The sequence below is a fragment of the Cephus cinctus genome, unplaced genomic scaffold (assembly GCF_000341935.2).
Source record: "Cephus cinctus unplaced genomic scaffold, Ccin1 Ccin1_scaffold0754, whole genome shotgun sequence".
Taxonomy (NCBI): Eukaryota; Metazoa; Arthropoda; class Insecta; order Hymenoptera; family Cephidae; genus Cephus; species Cephus cinctus.
This window is the reverse complement of record NW_014333364.1, coordinates 3,515-31,369: the sequence shown is the minus strand read 5'-3', so window position 1 is coordinate 31,369 and position 27,855 is coordinate 3,515. Positions and strand designations below refer to the sequence as shown.

At 33.9% G+C, this 27,855-nt stretch overlaps 1 protein-coding gene and 1 non-coding gene across 2 annotated transcripts; both read left to right on the top strand.

Annotated features, from left to right (window-relative positions):
• Positions 1-292: 292 nt before the first annotated feature.
• On the top strand, positions 293-364 carry Trnap-ugg. Its single transcript has one exon. It is a non-coding gene; the product is annotated as a tRNA-Pro (tRNA).
• A 985-nt stretch (positions 365-1,349) lies between these two features.
• LOC107270412 (solute carrier organic anion transporter family member 3A1) lies at positions 1,350-23,734 on the top strand. Its single transcript, XM_015745416.2, has 15 exons — positions 1,350-1,628; positions 13,144-13,470; positions 15,052-15,255; positions 15,481-15,534; positions 15,909-16,014; positions 16,255-16,471; positions 17,579-17,722; positions 18,346-18,561; positions 18,699-18,806; positions 19,197-19,433; positions 20,861-21,403; positions 21,675-21,864; positions 22,180-22,368; positions 22,447-22,598; positions 23,053-23,734. Exons 2-15 carry the CDS (start codon positions 13,262-13,264, stop codon positions 23,340-23,342), a joined length of 2,859 nt encoding a protein of 952 aa, XP_015600902.1. The 5' UTR covers positions 1,350-1,628; positions 13,144-13,261; the 3' UTR covers positions 23,343-23,734.
• Positions 23,735-27,855: the final 4,121 nt, after the last annotated feature.

Here is a 27,855-nt window from a genome sequence, read left to right as displayed (position 1 = left end):
TGTACTGTACATCACTTGGATCTTGATTCCTGTGACACTACCAAGCATTGAATGTAATAAAACGTAATATTATTATACGATTTAACATAAAACTACATTCGTTTTTGTGTTACGTGTAAAATAATAAACATGTACATTTAAATCTTAATTTTTAATCAGGATATTAGTATTTATGTATTCTATGACTAACTAACAACCTTTGTTGTTTAGTTTCCATTTAGTTGCCAAATTTGATTTTATAGTCCTTACAAGATCTTGCAAAAATCTATTCTTAAATAAACTTTAAACATGTGGCCTCTTGGTCTAGGGGTATGATTCCTGCTTTGGGTGCAGGAGGTCCCGGGTTCAAATCCCGGAGGGGCCCATATTTTTTCTATTATAATAATTTTGTAAAATTATAAGGAACAAAAAATAGAAGGATACAAGAGTTTTTTTTACAGAAAATACATAACTGAATAAAAAGAACTGAATACAACACAAGGATGCACGAGAATCCAACAAAGAAACATTCTGCTAAATGAAAAAGAATGGGCAATAAGAATTAATATAAACTAGTACTACTAGTACGGTAAATATTTTAAAATTTCACTAAATCTTAAATTTAATTATTAGCATATAATTCGTCATAGAAACATTTTTATATAACTTAATGCTATAAATAATTATCAATATTTAGTTTTTATGCATCTTGCATAACATATGTATTATGTTTTAAATAATATAAGAATACTATTTAGTTAAGAGACATCTTATATAATTTTTTATTATCATACTTAACAAATAAAATTGTACGTAATACGCGTACGGTAATAGTTTATTATTTTAACTTCATTGAAGAAAATAATCGTTATTCATTGAAATTAACTAAGTGCAACAATAGTCAAGACTTAGAAATTGTTTGTTCTATTGTTAAGAATTACGAATTGGTTTTCTTGCAAAGCAATATATATTCCAGAGGTTCTGTTGCACTCATACATTATATCTATGTAAAAAATATTCTCATGCATATAAAAATGAAATGGATAAACAGATCTGACTATATATTCATAAGTATAGGCTAATAAGTTTTAAACCTAGTTAAACTTTTGTGATTACAGTAGTAAGCAGTAACAGAAATGCAACGAGATATACTATACATTGTACGTATGTTTTTTAATAAATATATGATACTTTAGAACAGCGTCGTAGTTAAATTATATTTATAGTAATTATATGTAAGAAACAATTTAGTTTAGTATAATATCTTTTAAATTTTGCAATTTCTTCATGATTTCAAAGATCTTTACATTTCAAAAATCGCGGTATATTTCTGTCTTAGATGAGAAGCAAGATGGGGCAACATGTTTGCGCATGCGTGAACGGACAACGTCGGACAAAAACACAGCTGGTGTATGATCTTGATCGTTGAGCGATGGTCGGTAGTTATCCATGTGATTTCCGCGAAATTGACTACCATATTCTCGCTTCATCAAGGGTAAACATACGTGTAAATTTACCAAGTAATCATCCGTGAGTGTTTCGATTCGTGAAAATGCATAAGAATTGACGAGTACTGTGTGACTACCAGGATTTTTTTATTGCTTTGGATACAAAGGAATCTCTTTGGAGCTATCACGAGCATCGTTACGGTAAGTTTGACAATTTTTATACATTTTCATTCGTGTCAATTTATTCACATATTTCACATCATTTAACATATTATTTTAATATATTGATAATCGGCTCCTACTCATTGCTGATTGGCTCCACTGACTCACTGATCTTTGCTAAACATCTGTGTCCTGTTGTACAATGACCTATTGCTATATTGTCTCTGTGAATCTAGTCCTTTGTAAATTTTTGTAATTACGTCTTTGTTCATTAGCTACTGTTTTTGTCTAGTCTAAGATTATTTGTTATTCTACCAGTCCATTTAATATATATTATACAAGTTTCTTATCATATTCTATTTATTCAATCAGTTTCTACTTGTGATAATTTTGGATGTTAATGATACCTCTTTACGCTAAATTTTTTGACATTATCAATTCAGCATTTTTGTTATTCCTTTTGTTCCACTTAATTTTTATTAGCATCCTGCGACACTAACCTATATGTATATTGATATTTTATATATTCTGCATCCTATTTATATTTATCGTAACTATATTTTAGTTAAATTCACAAAATGTGCATCGTATAAGCAATGAAAAGACTTATAAATATTCAAGCACATTTATTGATATTAACTGTTTTCTTATAGTATCTATCAATTTTTTTCTTTGTTAAATGGAAATTAATCTCTTTTGTTATATAAAAATATATCTTTGCATTGCGCAATGCTCCCTTTCCACAATAAAAGCTAGAGCTGTTTCAAATTATATGATTCTAAAAGAAATTTAGTTTACGGTTCATTGAAATTGTTAATACATTACAGTTATGATAAATTTGGTTTCACATTAAATAATACTAATATTAATTGATAATCACTGAATATATTTTGCTTAGTTTTATAAATAGCAGAGTCTAAAATGTTATATATTAGCATAACATAGTGTCGATACTAAAAGTTATTACAGATATACGAGTTTTTTTATATTATGACTGTTGTATAGGACACATATTGATAATATTTTATTGGGTCAGAAAGAATATATTTTGTTCAATGTCCATTATCAAATGAGAAATATATCTCATTTAATCAAAATAGATGTACATTAGCATGCCAATTGTATTCTACCATCTGTTGTGAAATATTGGAACCAATACAGTAACATAAGTAATATTACCACGTATTACATTTTACTAATGTTAGTTGGCAACGAAATTGAATGAAACATCTGGTCCCATGATATTTTCAATTGATTGTTACAAACAATGTTTATAACATGATCGTCAGACATATTATAACATGGAGTATCAATGATTTTTTTGTAGTGTACAATTTTCAGTATACAATAATTTATAACATCTGTATTTGTCTATGATGGCAACATATAGTATGTACAACATATAACAGCACCATTCATTATTATTTAGTAATATATATCATTAAGAAACTAAATCTATACTTAATCATAAGATTAAGAATAGATCTAGAGGCAGGCGAGTAGCAATTTTGTGTTGGGGAGTGAAGTTTTTTTTATACTTTCTATTATATGTCTCATTATGAGAATAAAACATTTTATCTTGGATAATAGGATAAATATAGAACTGGTTTAATGTCACTGCAAGTATTTACTTTGTTCTGACTGTATTATTTTGTACTAAGAATATTGTTTGTCAAATTAGATTTGACATTTATAAAACTTCGCATCTATATTTGTAACAATACGGTCCGGGCTGTTTGCGCGATAACTAATGCGTGTAGTAAATATTTTAATACACATTGTATAAAACTATTTATGTCTCCGTACGGTAATATGTTATTATAGATATTTAGAGATTGTCAATTAATAGTAAAATTATATTTATACCAAACATATGACACTGTAAAAATGCGCGAATTGGAAATTAACATATAATGAATTTGACAGGTGTTGGAAATGCACTTTTTAATTTTTCCCTGCTTGAAAGTCAGCGCTCAATACATTATAGTTCACTTTAATAATTTCAAAGTTTTCTAAATAGTTTGAAATCAGTCGAAAGTATGGATGGAATTTCTTTAAATTCATTTGTAATTTCTTTAACGTGGTACCGAGCTCTCCTTTAATTTAATTATGACATTGTAAGGATATCGTGGTTCAAGATTGTGTATTCTCTTTCCATTTATTTCATTTTCGTAAAATGACTCATCAAATTTAGTTTTTGAAATTTTGGAAGAACACGATTGCACAAGTAAAAATTAATATGCTGCCAAAGTATCTCATGCATTTTCGGAATTGTGAATTTTAACCGTTATTTTAGGAAAACAGACTGAATATCCTTATGGCTAATGACATTCGATTACCGTTATCTGACTCATTTTACAATCTGAATAGAACGGTACTTGCGCACTCGCCATTACGAAAATAGTGTGGGTAGACGTATAGCAAAATCCGAAAGAGATAAATTCATATTTAAAGAAAGCATCAAGATACATATGTGCATATTACGACGTGACGTCATCAGTTCTATATTTACTACTTTTACGTTGTACAACACTAGGAGTTCATGGTCCGTCAAAGACAAACTGATGTCATGGCCTGATCGTGGATAGGATAGTAACAATATTCGTAAATTCCCACAATTTCGGTTTATGTTGAAACCTTAAGGATCGCGAAGAAATCTGTAGGACATACGATTGGGGCCGCACGTCTGTCGGAAAACTTGCACGTTACTAAAATCATGAGAACTTTTTTATTTATGAAGCAATTTTTGTGAAACTTTCAGAAAATTGTAGAATAGAATACAGTAGTAGATACAATGTGTCAAATGTATTTTAACAGATTAAGAACCGCTCACGGGTTTTCTCGTGTTTTGCGCCCCATCCGTTACGGACCGATTACGAGATAATTCGTGTTTTCTATACGCTGTCTGTAGATGTTATCTCATATGATGCATTGTATCTACTACTGTATGCTATTCTACAATTTCTGAAAGTTTCACAAAAATTGCTTCGTAAATTAAAAAAAGTTATGATGATTTTAGTAACGTGCAAGTTTTTCAAAAAACGTTCGGCCCCAAGCGTACGTCATACAGATTTCCTGGCGGTCCTCAAGGTGTTAATAAAAATTGAAGTGCGGGTAAAAAATGTTATCTTTGACGGGATTTACGAAAATATTTAAATTTTCAAACGAGTCGATCAGCTAATCGAATCGCAATGTGTATTGTAGGAAAAATAATTATTTGTTGTTTAAAAATAATAAATTAGCAAATTTGTAAAGACTCTTACAGCACTACAACTTTCGACGGAATGATTTAAATTTTAATAAAAATCAATCGCCTTAACATATTAAGTGTATAAAAGTAAAAGGTACAAAGTGAAAGGAATGTGTATGACACACGCGTACCTTGTATTCAGTAAAACGTGATGCTAGAGAGGATTCTCTTACATCGAAGAGCGTCACGCCTAAAAAAAACGTAAGGCGTAACAAGTAACATATGATACCAGTAATAGAAAATCCATATTTCGTTGATTCCTGCACAAGCTGGAAATCGTATGTGTTACTTCTTACGTTTTCCTTATGCGAGGCCCCCCTAACCTAAAAATGCCCCCGAGGATAGGTGCGCGGTGTTTTCTTTTTTTTGACAGCCGTGCGGGGTGAACTTCAAATTGCATTTTTAATTCGTTGTGAATATTATACAAGGCCACGTGCTGCTTATTAGAGACCTCATTGTTCTTGATCTGTCAATAAAACACATTGATTTCGTGGACCGACTATATAGATGTGTCTTGTGCATGCTTGGGTCTAAGTAGAAACAACGTTGTCACTCTTTACTTTATAAACCATGGTTTATGAAAAACGCCTCAGTTGATTATCATACATACTACGTGCGTAACGATCTGAGATAAATGATCGGAGAGAGAATTTTTTCTAAAAAATTTTCGAGAAAACCACATAAAATATATCGTGGGACATCGTGGCTCTTTGTAAACATAATATCTGTTTTCGAGTAATTCACGAACACAGTGAAGTTTAACATACAGCACATTTGTTTTTACAAATGCTCAAGTTTTGGTACAAACAAGTTTTGGTAAAATTTCGATGTCTTCGGCAATTTTCGACTAATGCTAGTAGAACATTGGAGGTGCTCATCGTTCGCTTGTTCGTGGATTATTTTCCGTGATTGTCCCTGACTTTTTGGATTATCATGTTCGGCTGGATGGAAGCCAGCAGACGTCTTTATCATTCAGGATGTAACCTAAATGTCTATTACGTTATACGTATAGTCTTTTCATGAGTAAAAGACGTTTATTGTTTGACAGATCGCAAATATGAAATAAAGGTCCATGCTCGGATGGTACCATAAAAATACAAACGTTAAGAATTTTACGTGAAGCACCATATGATTTTGAACACTGCTTAAATAAATGTTATTTTGAAAAAATGTTACCACGTAGTTATGTATAAGTTTTCAGCTCTAAAAATTTACTGCGTGCACTGTAAAATTTACTTGTGCTGTCATTAAAAATATTCCGCGTTATCAGTATCATGTGACGGAGCTCCAGGATATCCCACAGTTACTGTTTTGTCACGAAAATTTTAATTTTCAATTTCGCACGAAAATTTATTTAAAAATTCTTTCCGTGTTCGATGTCGAAAATAATTGAAAATGTTTTTCTCTCTTCTCGAGAAAAAATGATTATACCATATCCAAGAGCAATGTTTCAAAATTTCAATCAAAATTCTCTACGATTGCAAGATAAAAATGTTAATTTTATGTAAATAATATTCTTAATGAGCAGTTTTATCCATCAATGATTTCATCGCTACTATTTGAGGAAATATCATTTCTACAAAATTTACATTTCCGTAATGTATTTTATTGTGTATAATGTTTTCCGACAATTTTATGTCTGATCAGACATAGAGAAATTTTAGGTTTTTTTTTTTTTATATAAAATTTTATATTATATATATTTATTTTTTCCCGAATTGATCGTCGTGATCTAACGTTTTAATCTCTACTACTGACATACCCTGCATACGCTAGCTAAATATTTCTGGCACCGCAAAGTTGCGCAAACTGACGGTTTAATTATAAAAAATAGACATAATTAAATTCAATTAAAGAAATTAGCAATTTAAAGTACGGCTTAACCTTGTAATTATAACTCAACCCGGAAGTAGGCGCGTGGGGTTCTCGAGACACTTCAACCCAATGCTTTTCAAACGAAGACCAAAAACCTTCGATAATTTCCGAGTTGATTATGTAAAATGATATGTATCTGTTTTTTTTTTTTTTTCAAATAATTCCATTTGTTCAGTTACAAACCCGTTTCGAGCCATTAGTGACATTTGTCCATTAATTATTACGTCTTTGAAATACAATGACGCCCAACTGTAATACCTCTATTATGCATGATACAATAAATAAATTTTTCTATCCATTTTCTTTTTATGTACACAAAAAATAAATAATATAAATTCGTAAGCTCGAATATACTAAACAATATGTTGAACTAGAGCATTTCAAGTATCCTCCCCTAGTACAAGAAAAAAAGCAGATGCTGTTTGCCGTGCCTTTTTTTTCTTCGTCATTAACAAAATACTTTCACTGCACATTAACAAGGTGCTTCACAAAAATTTTCTTCAGAGTATTTCAATGACAATTTAACGAGAATCGATTAACGATTCGTGGATGATTAACTGGCTCTGGCCTATGTAGTAAAGCGAACGGGAACCCGTTTGCGGACATTCTAAACGAAACCCTGACCTTTATGGCAATGAGTCATAGCGGGACAGGATAAAGTAAAAATGCTCAGACCGTAATTCACGCACAAAATTTTTAGTCCGGTTCAGTCGACTGTAACGTTTAGCGCTATGGTAATGACCTATCGTAGCGATCTATCGATGTCTTTGGATTTTATCGTATAATTTTGTATGGCATGAACGTTTTACTTTTAGTCGAAACCCATTCGGATTTATTATTATAAATCACATAATAAATCTGACATGCTGGAGTTCAAATTTTATAAAATAAACGCAGTCCTTTACCTGTCTGTCACTTTACATATTATTTTATCACATAGATTCCTAATGTTGGTCGAAAAAAAAATGTATCCGTAATAATGAAATGTAATTTTGTTGAAATACATATAAAAATTTCGTAAAGGCCTACGTCTCTTATGCGTAATTTCATGATTGCAGCTATTATTTCCGTTACTGACGTACACTGGGTCAAATAGTCTCGGTATACCACACATGCAACTTTTTGACCATGTGTAACTCTGAGAGTTTAGCTGATCAAATATTTGCCGGCTGTTCTTCGCTGCCTGCGTACAGCAGTAAAGTACGCAGAAGTCATGGATAATGTTACAGTTAGTACGTCGTCAGGTTCGCGTTGAAAAAAAAAGTTGGCAGAATGACTTTCAATAAATTTAATTTTACGTTTTGTAGAAATGGTCTGGATATTACAAGCGAGCAAAGACCAGACGATGGACCGTGGGTAAAAAGAAAGACAATTCAAGACTAATTTGTCCTATGGAAATATTAATTATAATTTTTGGCCTCCTTTGCATTCGTTAAAAATGTCAGTATTATGTTTTGAAATAAAACGAGCTAAAGGAATATTCCCGTTTTTCGAGGTTTAACTTAACATTATGTAACAATAAAGGGACTTAAGCAAGGTATACGCGAACTTCGTTGACCCATTGTATATATATGTTTGTATAGCTAAATAATATCAAGGGAGAATTGTCTTGGTCGAGTGAGATTGTGATGTATTTAACTGCTGTTGAATTAAAAGCGATTCTCGGCTATAGCGCCGCTCTCGGGTCTGTAGGGAAATATTATTTTAAGAAATAAGAGCTCTCTGCCACTGCGAAGGATTTTTCTATCCACTCTCTCTGTAAGGCCGGTCACGTGGTCGCCCTGCCTCTTTAAGCGTTTTAAAGCGACTCTCGCTGTAAGGCTCTTAGGCAAGGCGTCTCCGAGCGGCTTTGTACCGGGAATCTGAATATAACTGAGCACATTGTTGAGTAGGTTTGGTGGGGAGAGTAGTGCGCTCGGCATTGAGAAAAAGCGGAGAAGCCGACTCATAACGAGACTCGACTCTAACGCGTTGACTGCCACGTCATCCGTATGCGAGTGACACTTGCATTTCACTAGGGCTCAAGTGTACAATATTTGTACTTGTGTATTTCCCATATCACAAACTTGAGAAAACGTGGCCTGATGGAATTTTTGTAAAATTTAGTGTTTCGGTCTACATATCAATAACGTTAAACGTGGGAGGAGAGCATGCGTTTTATCGACGTCCTCGATATTATTAGACATGGATTAAGCCTACTTTTCTAATGGTTCCTCAATAGGTTAACATGTATTTAATTCACGCGTTTGTATCTGGAGCTGGGCAACCGTCAGCACTTTAACTCTAGAGCGGTAGAAAAGCTTCATCGCGGTTTCGGATTTTCGGTTTCAAAGACTGGGGGTGTGTTAAAAATTTGAAAACTATGCATATGGTTTCACTTGAAAATTTTTTTAATCAACTGCTTATACAATGATGGTGAAATTTATTGAAAATATCATGGCGATATATGAGTCGACGAATAACGTTGCTAAATGTCATGTACTTCAGGCTTTTGGTTCGCTTAATCGTGTGATTAGGTCTTTTTTAAACGGCGAATTCATTAGGCGCGTATTTTGCTTTCTACCGTCTTACTTTTTATTATTCTTTTCATAGGTCGGTTGCCACTCAAACTATACGTGGTGCGAACCACGTGTGGGAACCTGGCATCTTATCTATTAGCGTCTCACAAATAGACTTCATGTTTACTTGCATCCATCATAGTTGCACAGTGCTTGATAAGTTTTAATAATAGTTCAATTGATTTATCCCGTAAAATTACGTACCGCTTGTTAGTACCTTCATCGAATTTGACATGTACGAGCACAGAGGAACAAAATTCTGCAGAGTTCTATCCCCTAGGCAAGTTATCTCAATAGCTCTAACGAATGAGCCACGTGGGAAATAGTTTTATCATATTTATCAGCATCTCATAGCTATGCTATAGCGAGATGTTGACATTTAGGACTGAGAATCGGACTCTCTCGCGTAAGGGACTTTCTGCTTCCTCGTATATATAGTAAAAATCCGCAGGGTTAGCCGGATAAGGAATGTGTTAAAAGTCGTGTTTCCTGTACTTTGATATTTGCTAGGACGAGGATGTCAAGTTTTAGGTTGGTCTGGATGAGTCGGAGTTAGTCGAGGGATGTGAGCTTTCCATTAGCCTGGGTATAGGTCGCGACTGCGTAAGGCTTACCGTTGTCTTTCGTAACGTGGCGTATGCCATAAAAGTGGCTGATCTACAGAGTCTTTATTTTTTTTTCAGAAAACGTCGAAATGGATTGATCGAAAGAATCGAGCTGTCGTTATATCCGGAACTGGGTGCGAGAGAAATTAAAGAAAGGCTGCTTGCTACTCCTTGGGCAATCGATACGTGATGTTATGACTAATTGCGTCAATTCAAACTATAAAGTGCTTTTTAATTACGGGCTGTCACCCACCTGCCTGAAGTTGGGTGCTTAGTGTTTCGATTTCAAGAACTTTCCTATCACTGATTACGTAAAGCCATAGTGTACCTGTATAGCCACAACATTTTTGACATTCGTTAGTTTAACGCTAGACAACCAGCGATTTTTTTTTGTGTATTCAGGTATATACATACAGTACTTGGAAATTAAAGTGGCTGATGGGAAATAAAATATTTATTATTTTATCTTGAGAAAAGTCAAAACTAATTTTAAAAGAGCATCTTCATTTCTGTAACTTAATGCAGGAAATCACGAATTCTTTCATTTTACAGATTTTATTGTTCCTGCTGTTAATTAGTATGTCATGGGGTCGGCTTCCGTGTTCAGCGTGTTTTTTTTTTTGTGTTTTAGTATATTTTTTATCATATATTTTCGCTTTTTCATTGAAAACCACCTGTAATTTGCTAAGAATTGCATTGTTTGCGAACTGTCGAAAAATACATTGAACTCGTGGCCCGATTATGAATATGTATACGAAAACGTATAATTTACGCAATTATCGAACAAAATAGAATCTCCACAAAAAAAATGTAACAAAACGTAGTCTGCTATTTTTCAATTTTTTGCTTTTCCCGTTTAAATAAACGAGTCACTTTTTTGACCAGCAGACTCTGGGACGAATAATGATTTTACAGCATTGTTCTGTTGCAGATAGTATAAGTTTGCATATTTATGTAGATTCAAGTGCACAGTTGAAATTGTATGCAAAAATTGCAAAATTATAGTTTCCCTAAAAATGTAGGTATCGTGCAATTTTATATCCAAGATTTCCAGGCTATTAGAAATACGAAAAGTAGGTTTAACTTATTGTTAGCTTGATCAGGAAACTATGGTCCATAAGAAATTCGGCATTGACATCGATCGATGCCGATTTCAATTTTCATTTCCATTTCTATACTGTTTTCGATTTCGTCTACGATGTCGATATCCAACCGTTTCACGGGGTATGTTACGGACTATGGGGATATAGATTGAGATCAAGGTCAAGTTGTACTGTCTACGAGGTATATCAAAAGCAATCGACGATTTCTAATATTGTCTCACGGTAACCTGGTCCTCGCGTTACAATCTTTACCCACAGTGAAATATCATTTTTGTCTCGTCACATTAGGATAACATTAAAGCAGTTCGACGACAATATTGACTTAGCTAATGAAAAGCAAAATCAATAACTGGGCCAACTGTTAAATACAGTACGAGCGTATTTCACACCTCTGAACTAATTGTGTATAGTCTGCGAGTATTACGTAGCTATTACTTTCTATACCCACTCTTGCGTATTACAAAGTCACTGTGACAACGTTCCTATAGCAAATCTGTACTCGCTCTAATCTTCATTACTACTTACTATCACACTGTACACGCACACCGATATGCGAATTTTCGACTTTATTTATGTTCGATGCGAAAACAAAGAAAATTATAAATTACTGTACGAATGTCTGCTGGGTCTGATTCTGCGTCTAAATATTTTTTTTCTCCTATCATACGGAATATAATCAAAATCATGATTCAGGATTAGATCCGTAAAAGTGAAAAAGTATCGTGACTGTAAATGTCATTCGATACCGAAGTAACGAGGTTATAATTTTGTCTTATAAAATTTTCCGATCTTCCTACCACAGAGGGAGTCATGGAACACCGACGTATGCTACGGGCAATCTTTGAGTTTTTGGATAGAGTCCAACGAAGACTTCGGATATTTTCACAAGGAAATGGGAATGGGTAATCGTTGCTGTTGCTGGGTCGGGACCGCATTGCCGATTTTTTCTTCGATAATGCCATACGACATAAATAAAGTGGCGCAACGTGCCAAGATATTTTTGCAAAATTTATCCTGTGTTCCGAAATCCTCTGCGTCGACTGCGAACACAGAGGAACTTTAGATTTGACATAGACCGGCCAACCTCTACCGGTAAAACGACGTTGACCCAGTACACTGCTATATTATTCGTGTCCATATAAGATTTCACTGATGTCCTGAACCTGTTTTGAATAATGACAACTGGAGGCGCGCAATGACTAATGGTCAGTGCCAACTTAATAAAATAATATATACGTATTATCGGTAATGCTTCGGTATCTAAATGCTAGATATCTCATTTGTAAATGCATCACGCGTTGTTACTGTCTGGATGCGTCAGTATAGTCGGTACACGAATTCAATATAGTCTTTTGGATAGACACAAAATAACTGAATTTCTCGTGTAAATGCAAAGCACACAGGTTCTGGGGTTTTTATCAACAATTTTTCTCGCTCATACAAATAGAGTAGTGCTGGACATCTGTAAATGTAGGTGGTTCCACCTACATCCGAAACCTGATATACCCAATAAATTTTATTCGAATTGGTTTAGTTCGTTTGTAATTCTGCTTACAAAATTTTGCATCATCTTCTCCCACCTCCACTTCCTAATTCGCATAATCAAAAACCACCGCGCACGTGTATATGTACAGACACGTCCTCTTTTTTTAAATATCGACTGCATAAGATATTCCTACACGTTTCACGGGTAAACGCCTTAATGAAGATACCGTTGAGGAATTAAATAATTTATTGGAAGAACATTGATACTTCGTTTTATATTATTTTACCTAATTTCTTTGACTTGGGCATATCATTGAACGCAGCAAATCGATATTGAGATACAAGCAAACTTTAACTTATTTGACGACAGAGGTAAAACAAGTAAATGTTAACTGGCATGAAATAAAAATTTTTTTTAGAATCTTTGGTTCGTTTTAAAATAATTTAGTTAATTTTATGAAATTTTTCTTGCCAGTGTAGGAATTTTACAAATTTTTAATAAGCCACAAACATTGTTACTTCTGACTTAGAATAAGACGTACCCACGTGCTCCATGTCGTCATGTGATATGTTTACATTTTGATCATCTAGAATTTGGGGTTAATGCGTAATATGTTTGTGCATGTCAAAATTCCTTGTTTATTTGAACACGGTTTTAATGAAAATTCTCTGTTTCAGGCACACCGTATATCGTAATGTGAATGACGGGGTGATACGTGTGCCCGACTGAAGAAGGAAGGAAAGTAGGAAGTAAAAGATCGAGAAGTCTGGGCGAACGAGAAGAAAATTCGACGAAATGGCTTCAACCAGCGGTCATAAGAGAAATGGTTCGAGTTCGAGTATGTTCACTCATAGAAGGACTGAATCGGGTGGAGGTTTCATTGGCCACAAACGATCGGAAAGTGGTCACAAAAGAACCGAAAGCATATCTAGTGCCTTTGGCCACAAACGCTCTGAAAGTGGTCATAAAAGAAATGAGAGCGGCGGTGGATTTGGACATAAGAGGTAACTGTATTATTCTTCACATTACGTTTTACAGTGGAATTTATTTCAGTGAAATATATCTACACAGAATTTTCATGCAGATATATTGTACATATTTATTATACATCACGGAAGCTCGTTACCGATTGGCTTCAGTAGAATCGAGCAAGGAGGATGTAGCATTCGTGTGCTATCAAGAAGTGTCTTGATTAGTGTCAATATATGTTGCTAGTAGAAGTTAACACTTAAGGGGGCACAGTAACCTTAAAATTTCTTTTAAAAATCTTTGACTATTAGGTTTGTAAAGGGAATGTTAAAAAATATTTTTAAAACAGTGTTAAAGTAATCATAATTTTATTTGCCAAATAGCATTTTAATATTCCTTGAGAGATTAGGGATACTGTTCCTTCCCTGCTTCCCTATCCCTCCTCTATCCATACTTCCCTACCAATATATAAAAATGCCTGTTTGTTGCTCAATCAGGCCCAGACAATTCAACAGATTGACTTGAAAATTGACGTAGCCATAGCTGAAACGCGAGATTGACACATAGGCTATCACCTAACTTCTACTCATATTGTTGCAGAATTGCAAAAACCTTCTTTATCTATAAGTTACAATATCGCTGTCTCCTCTAACTCCAATACGCATACAGCGCTGTATCCTCTTCAAGTGACGCATATGATAGAGAGATGTTATGGCGTTTTTGATAACAAGTCATATTATGATAACAAGTCATCGTACAAAACTCAAGAGTTTTTTTATATCTTGTTTATGGTCTGTATATAAAATTACTGAACAATGTCATATTTCGTTAGTCTTTTAAGAATTGTGAAACGGAAAACCCTTGTTTTATAATTTCATCTGTGCAACGACTTCACGAAAGACAGATTGGGTCTTAAATGTGATGAGGATCATTGAATTCGTTAAGTTTTTCAACTGTAAAGTAATTTGCTCCTAATCCACCCATCGAAGAAAAATGTAACGCTGCTCACTGCCTAAGGAGTCTATAAATTTGCTTCGATAATTGAATAAAAATGTTTTGTCGTTTACACAATATGTCAATCTCAGTTGCATTGCTTTATGGACATTGGAATAGTATCGAGTTAGTTCAAAGTTTCTGTAGCTCCGACTACTTTGTATAATTCGTCAAGCTTTTTTTAAACCACTTTATAATGCCTTATTTTTAATTAATTTCGTTAATTCGTATTCCGCGTTTAACGGCATTCTAACTTAAAATACTATATTTAGTAAGAGTAAATAATATTGTACAATTTACGAGAATGTACGTGCTACCAGTAATTTGTTTAATCATTTTTGTAACTATATAATTCAGTTATCTATAAAGCATACGCGATCATACAACTTACTCTTCTGATTACTCTATATTTAATTACTATTAAATAACCCATAATTTAATACATTCCTTATTCAGAGCTGGTAGTATTGTAATTCCTTTGCAACACTATTTTTTAGAGATGTATAATGAATTCAAAGGGATTCCTTTCAGATTCGATGTTTATTAAAAATTGTTATTAGAATACAGGGAACGTGTTAATTCAATCGCTTTCTTTTAATAATATGTGTGATTTGATATTATAGATCGGAATCTGGCAGTAACTATCACGCTGGGCACAGAAGGAATGAAAGCATGTACGCCATGACAGGGCTATATGCGGAAAGTACGGGAACAACAGGCATTGGGGAAAATGCAGATCTGACACAACCAAGCAGCAGTAGATTAACACACGACACTGTTATCAGATGTCACAGCAGAAACCCCAGTTCTGGTATTGTGGATCATAGGTTTGTATAATTTGATTATCCAATTCAAGTCCCTGTATTAAGACAGTCGTATCACCAAATTTATTGAAATATCGAAATTTTAAAGTCTGTTCGTCGAAAGAAAACGTGGCAGTATAGAGGCTAAAGATACAAGTTGTTTACGTTTTCGTTGATCATTGCTACTACTTAATGCTGCTCTGTGCTACTCATGTTCATGTTTTATGCTTTTCGGTTTTCTTTTTCCAGAGATTTTATCATCAAATGTCACAGCAGGAATCCCAGTGCTTCCATAGTGGACAGGCAAGTTACTACCGTAACATTAATTAGTCCTTCCATTTTCAAATCTTATTTTAGACTTGTTACTTGCACTCTAGAATTTTTATTTCTTCACAATTAAGTCAAAAACATCCATCCGTTACAGCGTTATATTTCAATTTATAAGCTCATGTATGAGAGAAATTGGGCGACTTAGATGTGATATAAAAATTTGTGATGTTCTAGGGTAGTGGTCGACAAATCGTGGCTATTTGACCCTTTGAATGCGGCTCTGCCACAAATGCTCGATCATTGTAGTGTTGATTTTCGGCTCTTTTGACTAATGAGTTTGACTATCACTGTTCTAGGGTTATGTATACAATTTAATACGTGTTAACTTGTCTTATTCTATACTTCAGGGCAGAGAAAGAGAGAGCACAAACGCCACCAATTAATCCAGACTCAAAGGACTGCGGAATTTTAACTTGCAGGCCAGTCTTCATTCAAAGATTCGCTGGAATTAAGGTTTGTATCATTCACCTGATTAGTAACGGTTAACTCTTCAGTTACGCAGTGACTAGGTGGGCTGGTATATAAATCAGTTTTAAACATAGAAAAGATATAAACCTCTTTTTTTAAACATGCTGTACAACTAATTGCAAAACGTGATATTTTTCCGAGCAACCGTTCTTCTGATATAAATATACATATATCCATGTTAAATTTTTAATTGGCAAATGAGACTAAGATGATTGAATTTTTCAGGTGTTCGTGTTCCTCTTATCATTCCTCGTTACGCTGCAGCAGGCACTCAGTTCAGGTTATATTAATTCTGTGATTACAACGATCGAGAAGAGATTCGAGATCCCGTCCAGCCTTTCGGGCGTTATCGCAAGCTCCTATGAGATAGGCAATGTTATTACCGTTATTTTCGTCAGTTATCTTGGCAGCCGAAGACATATTCCTGTGTGGATAGCCATAGGTAAGTACTAATCTACCTTGGAAAAATGAAACCAAAGTTGACATTTTGTGTATTTTAATACACGAAAGACATAATATATATGACGCAGCTACGAAAATTGCCTTTCAAGTTTTATACTAGTCTGTCGAACATACAGAGCTATCGCGCGTTCAAGGCTATCTTCTACATCTTAATTTTTAAGGAGTATCGCGTGGAATGTGTAGCAATATTTTATACGATCGAAATCGAAAAATGATGCACGTGTATAAGCTTATCTGCAGTTGCAGCTTAATTATCTCTATTTTTAGTACAGTTGGTTGAGCAGTTTGTCTGGAATCGAGGATATATATAGACAGTGTAGCTACCTCATTCACGTATATGCAAATGTTATATCCTTTTCTTAGCGAGTGAAATTGCATAATGACTTACACTCATGCATGTCCAAAGTGATGGTCGCATCTATAGAATCACTAAAACTTGTTCCTTGTCATACGAATTAAATTGGTAATTATAATATAAGACTGTATTAAAATTCTTTCTCATGAATAATACTCTTAGCAGCATATTTTTTATCGATAATATCATAATAATTACACATATTCGTATCCACCTTAACTATTATAATCCGTGTAATGCTAAGCAGATTTTTTGTCGATTTTCAATGCTTTCAAAACTCTTTGTAGTTGAAAGATTCGATATCATTATAGTAAGCATTTGGCAACTTTTTGGTAAAGGGAATGTTTTTATTATTATTAGTTATAAATTTTCTATTGTTAGTTTACGTTAGGCTAGATATACAATTATTCTTTCGCCGAGAAGAAGAAGTCAAAGTTGAACCGTATCGAGCGAAATTGTATTACTTGCACTTTGAGAAAAAGGTATTTACTTTGCTTCCTTGCGGTTCTATTTTATAGTACTTCAATGGTAGTTTAGCTGAATGGGGGTTAAGTTAAGGCTAGAGTTCGATGTCGCACATCAAGACATTATAGACTAGAGCAAAAAACATATAGCAATTTTTTATTACAAAAGAGCCTAATCTTTAAACTTCACATTTCCTAAATTTATATTGGTTGTAACATGTTAACCATCGGCGATTAATTGTAATCATAAATATTATGTGTTTACTAGGTGCAGTAATAATGGGCGTGGGATCGATGATTTTCATGGTGCCCCATTTCACTGCGGAACCCAACCTCACGACAGCGTCAAACAATTCTAGCTCCGATAATATTTGTCGAGGCGTTTCACTTCGTGAACAAGACATGGGACTTGGTCAGTGTGCTTAATTATATTCATTTCTATACCCTATGTTTATTTTACATTTCCCATAATTATTTCTCATAATCTCGTGGTGTGAAGCATGTCAATGCCACCTTGTGAAAAACAAAACGTCTTGTTCTGAGGTCAGCAATGTACAAGATGCTTCATCGAAAGGGCACACCTTGATTATTTCCATTATTAACGGGTTAATTTTCTCGTCTCTTGTTAAAATACCTCTTTTTATTATGCTCCCTACGTGAAGAATAAGCAAGAATTTTCCAGGCGCAACAGGTTCATTACGTTTCATAATTCCATTTCGATCAGCCAACATTGGTCCAGCATTGACTTTATTACAGAACTGCAATATTTGTCCAATATTACTACAAGATCAGATGACCATTTGCTTTTTAAATATAGGGTTTAAGGGTTTGTTGTTTGGAATCCATCATTGGTCTAAGGGCAAGAGATAACGATTACACATTGAAAGTACATTGTTTTGTTCGTGGTACATGAATGTTACTAGATTTGATAGGAAAATGGTGGGGAGAGGGCGGGTATTGATACGGCAACTTCACTTGTCTTACTTAGAATTATTAGAGATACAGTATATATTACATAATTTTTATATTTTTTAGGACGCCTGTCATCAGGGCTATCTTCACCGCCTTTGGCGCCGCACAATAATCTTAGGGGCGATAACTGTATACAAGGATCCCCTTCAACCGCCGGTCCTGTGATGCTATTTGTACTTGCTCAGCTTTTGCTGGGATGTGGTGGCTCACCTCTATTTACTCTCGGCACAACTTACATCGATGATCATGTCAGACCAGAAAGTGCTTCCTTATATATCGGTAAGACAAATTTTGAATAATAACTATACAGACACCTTTCAGCATTAATTCCATTTCGAGGGATTATTTTCACGGTGTCTACTTTGGCACAACCGCATGGAATACGTGTCTTATGAATACGCCAATTTTCTGTCTAGGATGTATGTACAGTATGGCCGCATTCGGACCAGTCTTAGGTTTTCTCCTGGGAGCTTACCTTCTGTCATTTCACATGGACTCATTCTCCAGCACGATTATCAGTATCGGTAAGTTCAATGTTATGCAAGCAATGCAATGTTATATAAATAAATTATTGCTTAGAATTTCGTAGTCTTTTTACCAATTTGATTATTCGTGTTACCTGCATTATTATCTCTTATTTTATATCTTTGTGAAAATTACATTACGGGGGTAGGATACAGTGGATACCGGTCACTTAATTGCAAAATTATAAATTTTGAATTAAAATAAAATTGTAGGAAAAGTGAAGACATTATTAGATTTCGTTCATCAGTTTTAAAGGGATGGTTGTTTAAAATAGGTTGATACTTTTTTGACTGCTATAAATTAGAGTATAGAATTTCGGATTTGAAAAAGAATGCATTCCTTTTTTATTTAATAAAATTGCAAACTTATACTCATTTTTTCTCACACAGGTCCAGGTGATCATAGATGGGTTGGAATGTGGTGGGGTGGTTTCCTTCTCTGTGGTCTTCTTCTGGTTCTCGTAGCAATTCCTTTCTTCAGCTTCCCTAAAACATTGCAACGTGAAAAAGAAAAGATCAGAATTATAGAGAAAAGTAAACCAGCCACGAACAAAGAAAAGGAGCATAACAAAGAACCGATAAAAGAAACAGTTGTTGATGACAGTGGTTACGGTAAAGATGTAAAAGGTAAGTAAACGAATCATTGCTGGGATAATACACACCTAAGCGATATTGAATTAGGAGGTTACTTTATTAGGAGAGTAAACTTCAATCTATTTGACCAAATTTCTTTTACTTATTTGGCCAATGAACGCTTCCCCTACGCCCCACTTTCTCGAGCGTTCATTCAAAACGTATTCCTGTACTATACTTAAGGTCTGTTGTAACAATGGCGTCTTGGTTATCGGTTGCAAGTGGGGCGCTCCTTTCGCCACAAAATAAATAGCGAAGCCTGACCCCAACTTGGTAAAATATTATTCAAAAGATACAGGCTTTTATTTATAAAATGTTTAGGTAAATTTTATTACAAAACTTGGCACGCTTTGGAAACTATAAATTAAATGACAATTTTGAAAAACTCAAATCATAAAGTATTCATGTAATATTAAATTTAATATTTGAACATTAATTAATGTTATTAAATATAAGTGTCCTGGTTTTTCTTGTCATAAGTATAATATATACTATATTTTTTAGACACATTTTCACACCAGCATGCGGTAGGGACCAATCAAAACATTTCTTTCAATACTTCCAGATGACGTTCGATCGTCGCAGTTGCTATTCTAATATCATCCATATATACTGTAACATCTCCGGACCTAATCTTCGCTACTAATACCTCACTTTCAAACTTGTGAAATCACCCAGTTGCAACACTCAACTCAAATGGCATCCGTGAATAATTAAAAACTCGAAAAGGCGTAATGAATGCTGTTGTCCTTTTAAAAGAAAATATCATTGGGTGCATCTTCGTACCTTGCCTATATATACGCAGCGCCTTACACCTTCGGCTGCCTTAACTTATTATCCGATCTCGGACAAGATCCACATAGCTATGATAATACAGACAGATTGAATAATTAGTTGGATCGGTTTAGATTTGCAGTATATAGCATTTTTCCTGAACTAATTAATCTTCTTTTTTTTTCCTAATTTGTTACAATATTTATTTAACCCTATTGATAATTCAATGAGGTAACAAGAGATCATAATAAACGATGCTATACATAATCAACAGTTTGCATCGAGTAATAGCAATACATTTCGAGCAACTTATTATGTATATTTTAACTACACTTCGCATATTTGGAAACCAGTAATGTGTCTTTTACAAATAATATTAATTAACAACTACATTAATTATTATTCAAATGTTAAAATTAAATATTCTATTATGTAGAAATCAAGATACAAGGAAAAGACATTATTATATACAGCAGCACGAAGGTAGCAGGCATCTCATAGCTGTCTGTAGAATGTGTTGATAATATTTGTTACATTTTCTGTCGTTGATGGAGTTGGCAAAGTCAATGAATATTTCCATTAAAATATAAGTACTTCATCATTTTATTTTGTTGAAGATTTTAATGCATATACGTATATGTTTTCAGATATACCACGCAGTATGTGGCGGTTGGTATGCAATCCCGTATATGTGATAACGTGCCTGGGTGCTTGTATGGAGTTGGTAATTGTCTCTGGCTTCGTCGTTTTCCTGCCAAAGTATTTAGAGACACAGTTCAGCCTAGGAAAGAGCCAAGCAAGCATATTCACCGGCTCAATTGCCATTCCTGGTGCTTGTATCGGTATATTCTTTGGCGGTTGTCTGCTCAAACGTCTGGAGTTAAGGCCTAAAGGTGCTGTTCAATTTGTGCTGGTTTCAAATATCATCTGTCTGGTGTGTTACGGACTCCTGTTCTTCTTGGGATGTGACAACGTCAAAATGGCTGGCACTACTATTCCTTATTATAATAGCAGTACCAAGGGGCCTGAACCGTTTCAAGTGAATCTCACTGCCGCTTGCAATTTTGGCTGTGAGTGTCGAATGACTGACGTCGAGCCTGTGTGCGGAAACAATGGACTTACATATTTCAGTCCTTGTCATGCTGGCTGCACCGCGTTTAGTTCCGAATCAAACTTCACCAATTGTGCTTGTGAGTATTCATTCTTTGCGTCAGAAAAGCTTGCATTGAATCTTACTTGGCTTTGCTTTATTTTAATGTAATCAGTGTTACGTATTATCTTTGTTACCCATCATGCGTCTATATCGTTCTGAATCTAAAAATTTATTTTCCAAATTAAATCAGTCAAAATTTAACATTGAGGAAATGCTCGGCGAAAGAAAGTACAATGCAATAACTTTTCACGTATCAATTTTTAATTAGAGTGTACAAATACCTAATACCAATTTTCATAACAAACCAGGTATACATGGCAACCTAACAATGATACCACCAGTTGCTCCCGAGTTTGCTGAGGTTACAGTTGTTCCTGTTGCTACGGCAGGTCCATGCACTTCTCCATGCCGAACGATATTTCCGTTCCTTATTCTTCTCTTTTTTATGACCTTTATTGTTGCTGTAACTCAGATGCCATTACTCATGATAGTACTACGGTATGTATCGTCAAAAAATTGACTTGCTCAAATTGTTGTTACATATTGCATATGATTTCACGGAAACTGTTTATTATTTATTTTCTTTATCATAATACGATATATTTGATCATCTCCAAAATAACATAAGCATTTATATTACGAAGATTTATAAATTATTTAGAGAATATATTTTAAAAATTTACCATAATAATTACATTAAGATAAGCAATAATTGTTCGAAACAGAAATAATCTTAATAGTGAAAACAATATGTAAAACTTTATGGGTGTAAATTATTTTTAAAAAATAATTACAGTTTATATATCTTTGTAGGTCCGTTTCCGAGGAAGAAAGATCTTTCGCCCTTGGTATGCAATTTGTGATCTTCAGATTATTTGGTTATATACCAGCGCCAATACTTTTCGGTAACTTGATTGATTCAACGTGCCTACTTTGGAAAAGTACCTGCGGCGAGAAAGGTGGTCGCTGTTTATTGTACGATATTGAACAATTCAGATATAGGTACGTTAGTGATATAAGAATTAGAAAGCTCAATGTGCAAACTATAAACTTTGATATTATTTTAATTGTCTTTTTTAGATACGTGGGACTGTGCGCAGGTATTAAAATTCTTGCTTTGGCCTTATTCTTGGTCGATTGGTGGCTCGTAAGGAGGAGAAGGCAAATGGAAGATCAAGGACCAACCTTAACTGTTAATGAAGTTATAGGATCCATTATCAGTCTTGACAAGTGTAAGTTTTGCACGTAAATAATTGCTTATGACAAGATACAATTGTTCATACATGAATCATAGAAATGTCTAATATTTATTTGATAATATTATGAATAAGACATAATACTGATACGATTGCTTTTAAAACGTAAGTTTTTTCAGAGATCAGATTTATCATGATTTTTAAAAATATTCTAATCTAATGCACCTAGTAATGTTTTGTAAATGATTAGGGGATTCTTCATACTGTATATATTTGGCTTATATGTTCTGAGATGTATTTATTATTCCCTTTGCTGCCTTTCATTATTACACTTAATAGCAGTGTGTCGCCTGCGTATATGTAAAGAATTATTATCGATAGTGAATACAATGATATAACTACAAATTTCTTTGCTTTGGCGCTTGAATGGTGTAAAGTGCAATATGAAGTTCTTCGCTCATGCGTTTCTGTTCTTTTATAATGTTTTTAGTATTTGAAGAAAAGCCAAATCATCACAATCTTGGCGAAGGTGATACGACTTCTCCAAGCAGTGAAGCTCCGACACCTTCCTCTATTTCGTCGCCAACAGATCCGACGAAATCCACAAATCTTGAAGAAACTGAATCCTCTAATAATACACAAGATTCGTTAGAAGCCAATACTCAATCAAAGGAATCCATGGAAGCCTCGGATACAAGACCACCAGCTTTAACCTCCGAAGAACCAAAAGTCGAGGTTAAGTCCAATGGCAAAACGGAATCTTGTGATCCACGCGTCTAATGATCGCTTCACATTAGGATTGATTATCATATAGACATAATTGAATTCAAAACACATTAATATGTGACAAATTATTTTTAAAAGGAATATAGGATTGACTTTGAAGGATAGACGGAATCTTATCGGTCAACATTTATAGACCAGTCTTACGTTGGAGACAATCTTAAGTTTAGTACAGAGAAAAATGGAATATAAAAGCTTGACGATCGATATTGATTACTAATGGGAGTATTCAGAGTTAAAAACTCAAGTGGTGTTCCTGTCAGTATCTGTTAGATACATGATAAACGTGAGGTTTCGTGTAATGACAAATTGCACACCATTTTTTTGCGAGAATCCGATTGTAAATGATTGGCAAGTGAATCAATGAAACATGCCACAATGAAAATTACGATATATATATATATATATATATATATATATATATATATATATATATATATATATATATATATATATATATATATATATATATATATATTTCTTAACGTGATATTCTTATCATGTTTCGTGCATATCATTTTTTTACAGTACCGTAACATTTTTTGGAAGATGGAGCAGCCACAAATGATATTGAAGTTTAACATTTTTATCTTGAGTCATGTATTCACTCACATGTTTCGTTTATTCTCTTTCTGTCGTTTCTTGGACAGGATATATCCCAATTCCAAATATAATTTGTCACAAATTCAGGCTGGACGAGCTACTAGCAATTGTGAAAAAATCAATAACATTAAGAAATACATTTTTTTAAAGCAAACAATGCGGGTACTAAGAAAGAAATTTTTTCGAGATAACAGCTTTCAATTTCATACGATCCTTCAAACGTTTTAAATATTTCATGTTACACAAAACGCGTTTACCAGTATTTTTCTGCGGTATAATCGATTTTAAGAGATCGCTTTATGTTAAAAGTAATTATTTCAAGCGAAACCTTTACATCTGATTAAGCATATTACTTGAAACGATAGAGTGTAAACTATTTTATTTTTTGAGATTTCTTTCATGCGTATTTAAAACTTTTTCAGCTATTTGTTTTCAAGGGAATATTCAGCTCGTGTCTGAGGTATGATGCCTTGTTATACTTTCATTAGCTACTTTTATATTATCGTCGCTTATTTCATTTTTCTAAATTACTTTTACGCTCGATAAAACAATTTGAGAGATGTAATCTCGAAAGGAATCTCAATAGGTTTGGTTCGGGCATGCAAACATTTTTAGATAGTTAGGTATCTAATTGTAAGTACATCATCGAACATTGCTCAAGAATGAGCGACTCCGTGTGTCTCGCTGTTCTTTTTTAAAAGAAAAGTGGATACAGTTTTACTTGTTTCTTTGCGAAACACAGCACGAGTAATTTTTTCTCTTTGTTCAATACAAGCTTCAAAAAGGCCGAAGTAAAATAGATGAGACGTAATGAATGAAACCTTGTAAATAAGATATATAAAACTCCTGCCTTAAGAAATGTAAGACTAGACAAATGTATAATTAACTATACAAAATAAGTAACAGGACTAATGAATATAAATGAATATCATTAACGGTAGAGGGTGAACAGTGATTAATTTAATAAATTAGATTTTAAGTTCTCTCGGAAATCAGTCAATATATAGAATTAAGGATAAGAATAAGGATAAGGATCAGGTAGTGAATTAATGGAGCGAACGTTGGAAAAATTGTTTTAATATAGTGGTACGCAGCTGCCTGAATATATTGATATTTCTTTAAGCGTTGTACGACATCTTGAACTGTAGAACTCATCACGTAAAGTGTCTTTTTGCAATTGAATTGCGAAATTCGAGCTTCATCGAAAGACAGGCGTTGAATCCAGGCTTTCGTCAGTTTTGTGATTATATGATTCGCTGTTTTGTACCTGAGAGCTTTGAAATTTGGTCTGGATGAACAACTACGCAAACATACTCAGGAATGAAATATTAGAATATAAAGCACTCAAATCTGCGAGAAATACACTGAAGAAAAAGGCCTTGAGTCGGGTTCGCACTCGGCGCTCGCTTGGTATTCACATAGAAATAAAAAGATTTCGGGATGTTACTTCTTTTAAGACTAATAATTAAACAGGTAATCTTAGATAAGTGGCTCCCTAATATCAATGGCTCTTTATACACTATCACTCGGTAATTTGTTGTTGTTTGAAGACATGTTATCGAATCCGTATGAGTTAGCTAGTCGGTCATGGTATTTTCTTTGATATTTTCATTTCAATTCAGAGAAAATCGAAGAATGTAGGATCAAGCATTTCACACATTGAATGAAAAGGAGCGACTTAGACTAAAGATTATCTTTGTGGAGTTGGAGAAATTATTCTTAACATTCGAAATGTATCACGAAGCTTTATTTGTATGTTCGCCAAGTTGCGGCTCTGTCCTTTACTTATAAGGAAACCTTACGAGGTGTCCTCCTCCGATTTTGTTCGTTTTGAGATATGTTATTCTCCATCATAATTTAAGTGACGCGTGTTTTTTTTTTTTTATTGGCGGAAAAGCGATTTGAGGGAGTGAAATCAAACCCCCTCCTCCAGTCAATATATTTAAATGAAACCAATTTGAGAATAATGTTCATGGGGAATTATAAAAAACGCATTTTGTTCGGTTCTGACGGGGTAAATTTCTTAAAATTTATAGCGGTTGAAGAGTTCAAAATTGTTATAAAAGAAAACTATCGATCGGATTTTAATGAAACCAATTGCATTTGAAATAACTTACTTTTACTATATTTCTTTATTCGGTGGTGTTGCGTCATGTACAGACACAGAACAATGACCACTCCATGAGTCACTAAGCAGTACACGTTTGGAACCGACGTTTTTGAAAAAGGCATGTTGCAATCACATTTTGAAGTGTTCTGAAAATATAAAATACAATATATTCTTTGTACATAATATTCTCTGACACGCATAGGCTAATAATGGTGGAATTCATAATAATCTATTTATACCTGAAGTAAGATTGCCAGACTTTGATACTGCTATGCATGCATTATCTGGCCTAAACAATGTCTATTCTACTGTTGGATCAAAAATACCATCATCATCGAAAAAAGAGGAGGAAGCAGCCTTCCATCGGCTGATATAATTGGATGAATGGTATAACTGTGGATGATAGAAGAAACTGACTGTAGAAGACATTCCACCTGCTTTTCTCCTTGCAGTTCTAAAGTTCTTCTAAAATGTATCTCTAATTGAAAACCACTTCGGTCTGAATTATATTCATTCGATAAACTATATTTTTGTATAATTTGTATCGAGTAAACATTTTTCAGATTATTCTCTTAAGGTTTTTGCATTTTCAATTGTTTTCTTGGTAATAAATTTATTAACTTTTCTTAATACATCACGATGGGTATTTTTGAATGACAGTATCTAAGATTCAGATGCTTTGAATCGATAGTCTTCATGGCCCATTTCTTGTTGTGCTTGTACGTCCCATCTTTCTTTAAATAATGAGCCCAACGTTTTAATTGTCAAACAGATTTCACTTTCTTAAACTTCTGTCTAACGATGTCTATACTCAAATTTTTTTTCTTTCCAGATTGCCAATAGTCAACTACTCTCGATTCATACTCGTATGACAATTCTTCTTCATCAGTTATGCATGCGTCTGGTGTAGGTTGTCATTCTTGAATTGCATGTGCTCGTTTTTCATCGTCTACTATTAGCATTTCTATGTTTTTATGTGTTTCTTGAAAATCTACAGAAGTTCCTTGTACTGTTCTTACGCCTGTATATTTATTCATTGCATTTAATAATATACTTTCAAACCTACTTTTTAATTGTATTTCCTCATCGTTTATGGGCGTTTCTAATTTAAAAAATTTGTAGTAGAAATCTCTATTCCAGCAGCCTCCAAAAACTTTAGAATCTAATAGGGGGAATCTAATCTAATCGAAGGAGTGGTTTTTGTAAGAAGTGCAACTAAACGTTATTGAAAGTATTAAGCTTCTTAATTAATACAAAAAAAGTGCTTTGTATCAATTGGAAAGGCAAATTAAAGCAATATAATGCGGTATTAATGGGACATTGGTCACATATACAAGGGGATAGTTCAACCCTTCAACGATGTTTTTGCGAAAAACACAAAGATCTATCTCCTACTTTTTTGAGCTCTCTCAAATGAAGTTGCTTTCCTTAAAATTCGATCGATAGATTTTTTAAAACAATTTTTAACTTTTCAACCCCTATAAATGTTAAGGAATTCACCCTATCAGAACCGAACACAATACATTTTTCATAATTCGCAATGAGCATAATTCCCCAATTTATTGGTTTCGTTTAAATATCTCGACTGAAAATATGCGAAACTTTGAAACTAGCCCTAAAGGTACCCTATACTTTGGCGGTTGATTTCACTCCCTAAAACCGTTTTTCCGTCGATGAAAAAAGAAACAAGTGTCACTTAAATTTCGATGGAGAATAACATATCGCAAGGCGAACAAAATCGGAGGGGAACATCATTGAAGATTTCCTTGTTAGTCCTGTTGGAGTTTCCACCAACCT

Excerpts from the sequence above, each read along its gene's own strand:
- LOC107270412 (XM_015745416.2), top strand. The coding sequence starts at position 13,262 with ATGGCTTCAACCAGCGGTCATAAGAGAAATGGTTCGAGTTCGAGTATG. Across the intron at positions 16,472-17,578 it reads TCCTGTGTGGATAGCCATAG|GTGCAGTAATAATGGGCGTG; the intron begins GTAAGTACTAAT and ends TGTGTTTACTAG. Across the intron at positions 19,434-20,860 it reads TTACGGTAAAGATGTAAAAG|ATATACCACGCAGTATGTGG; the intron begins GTAAGTAAACGA and ends ATATGTTTTCAG.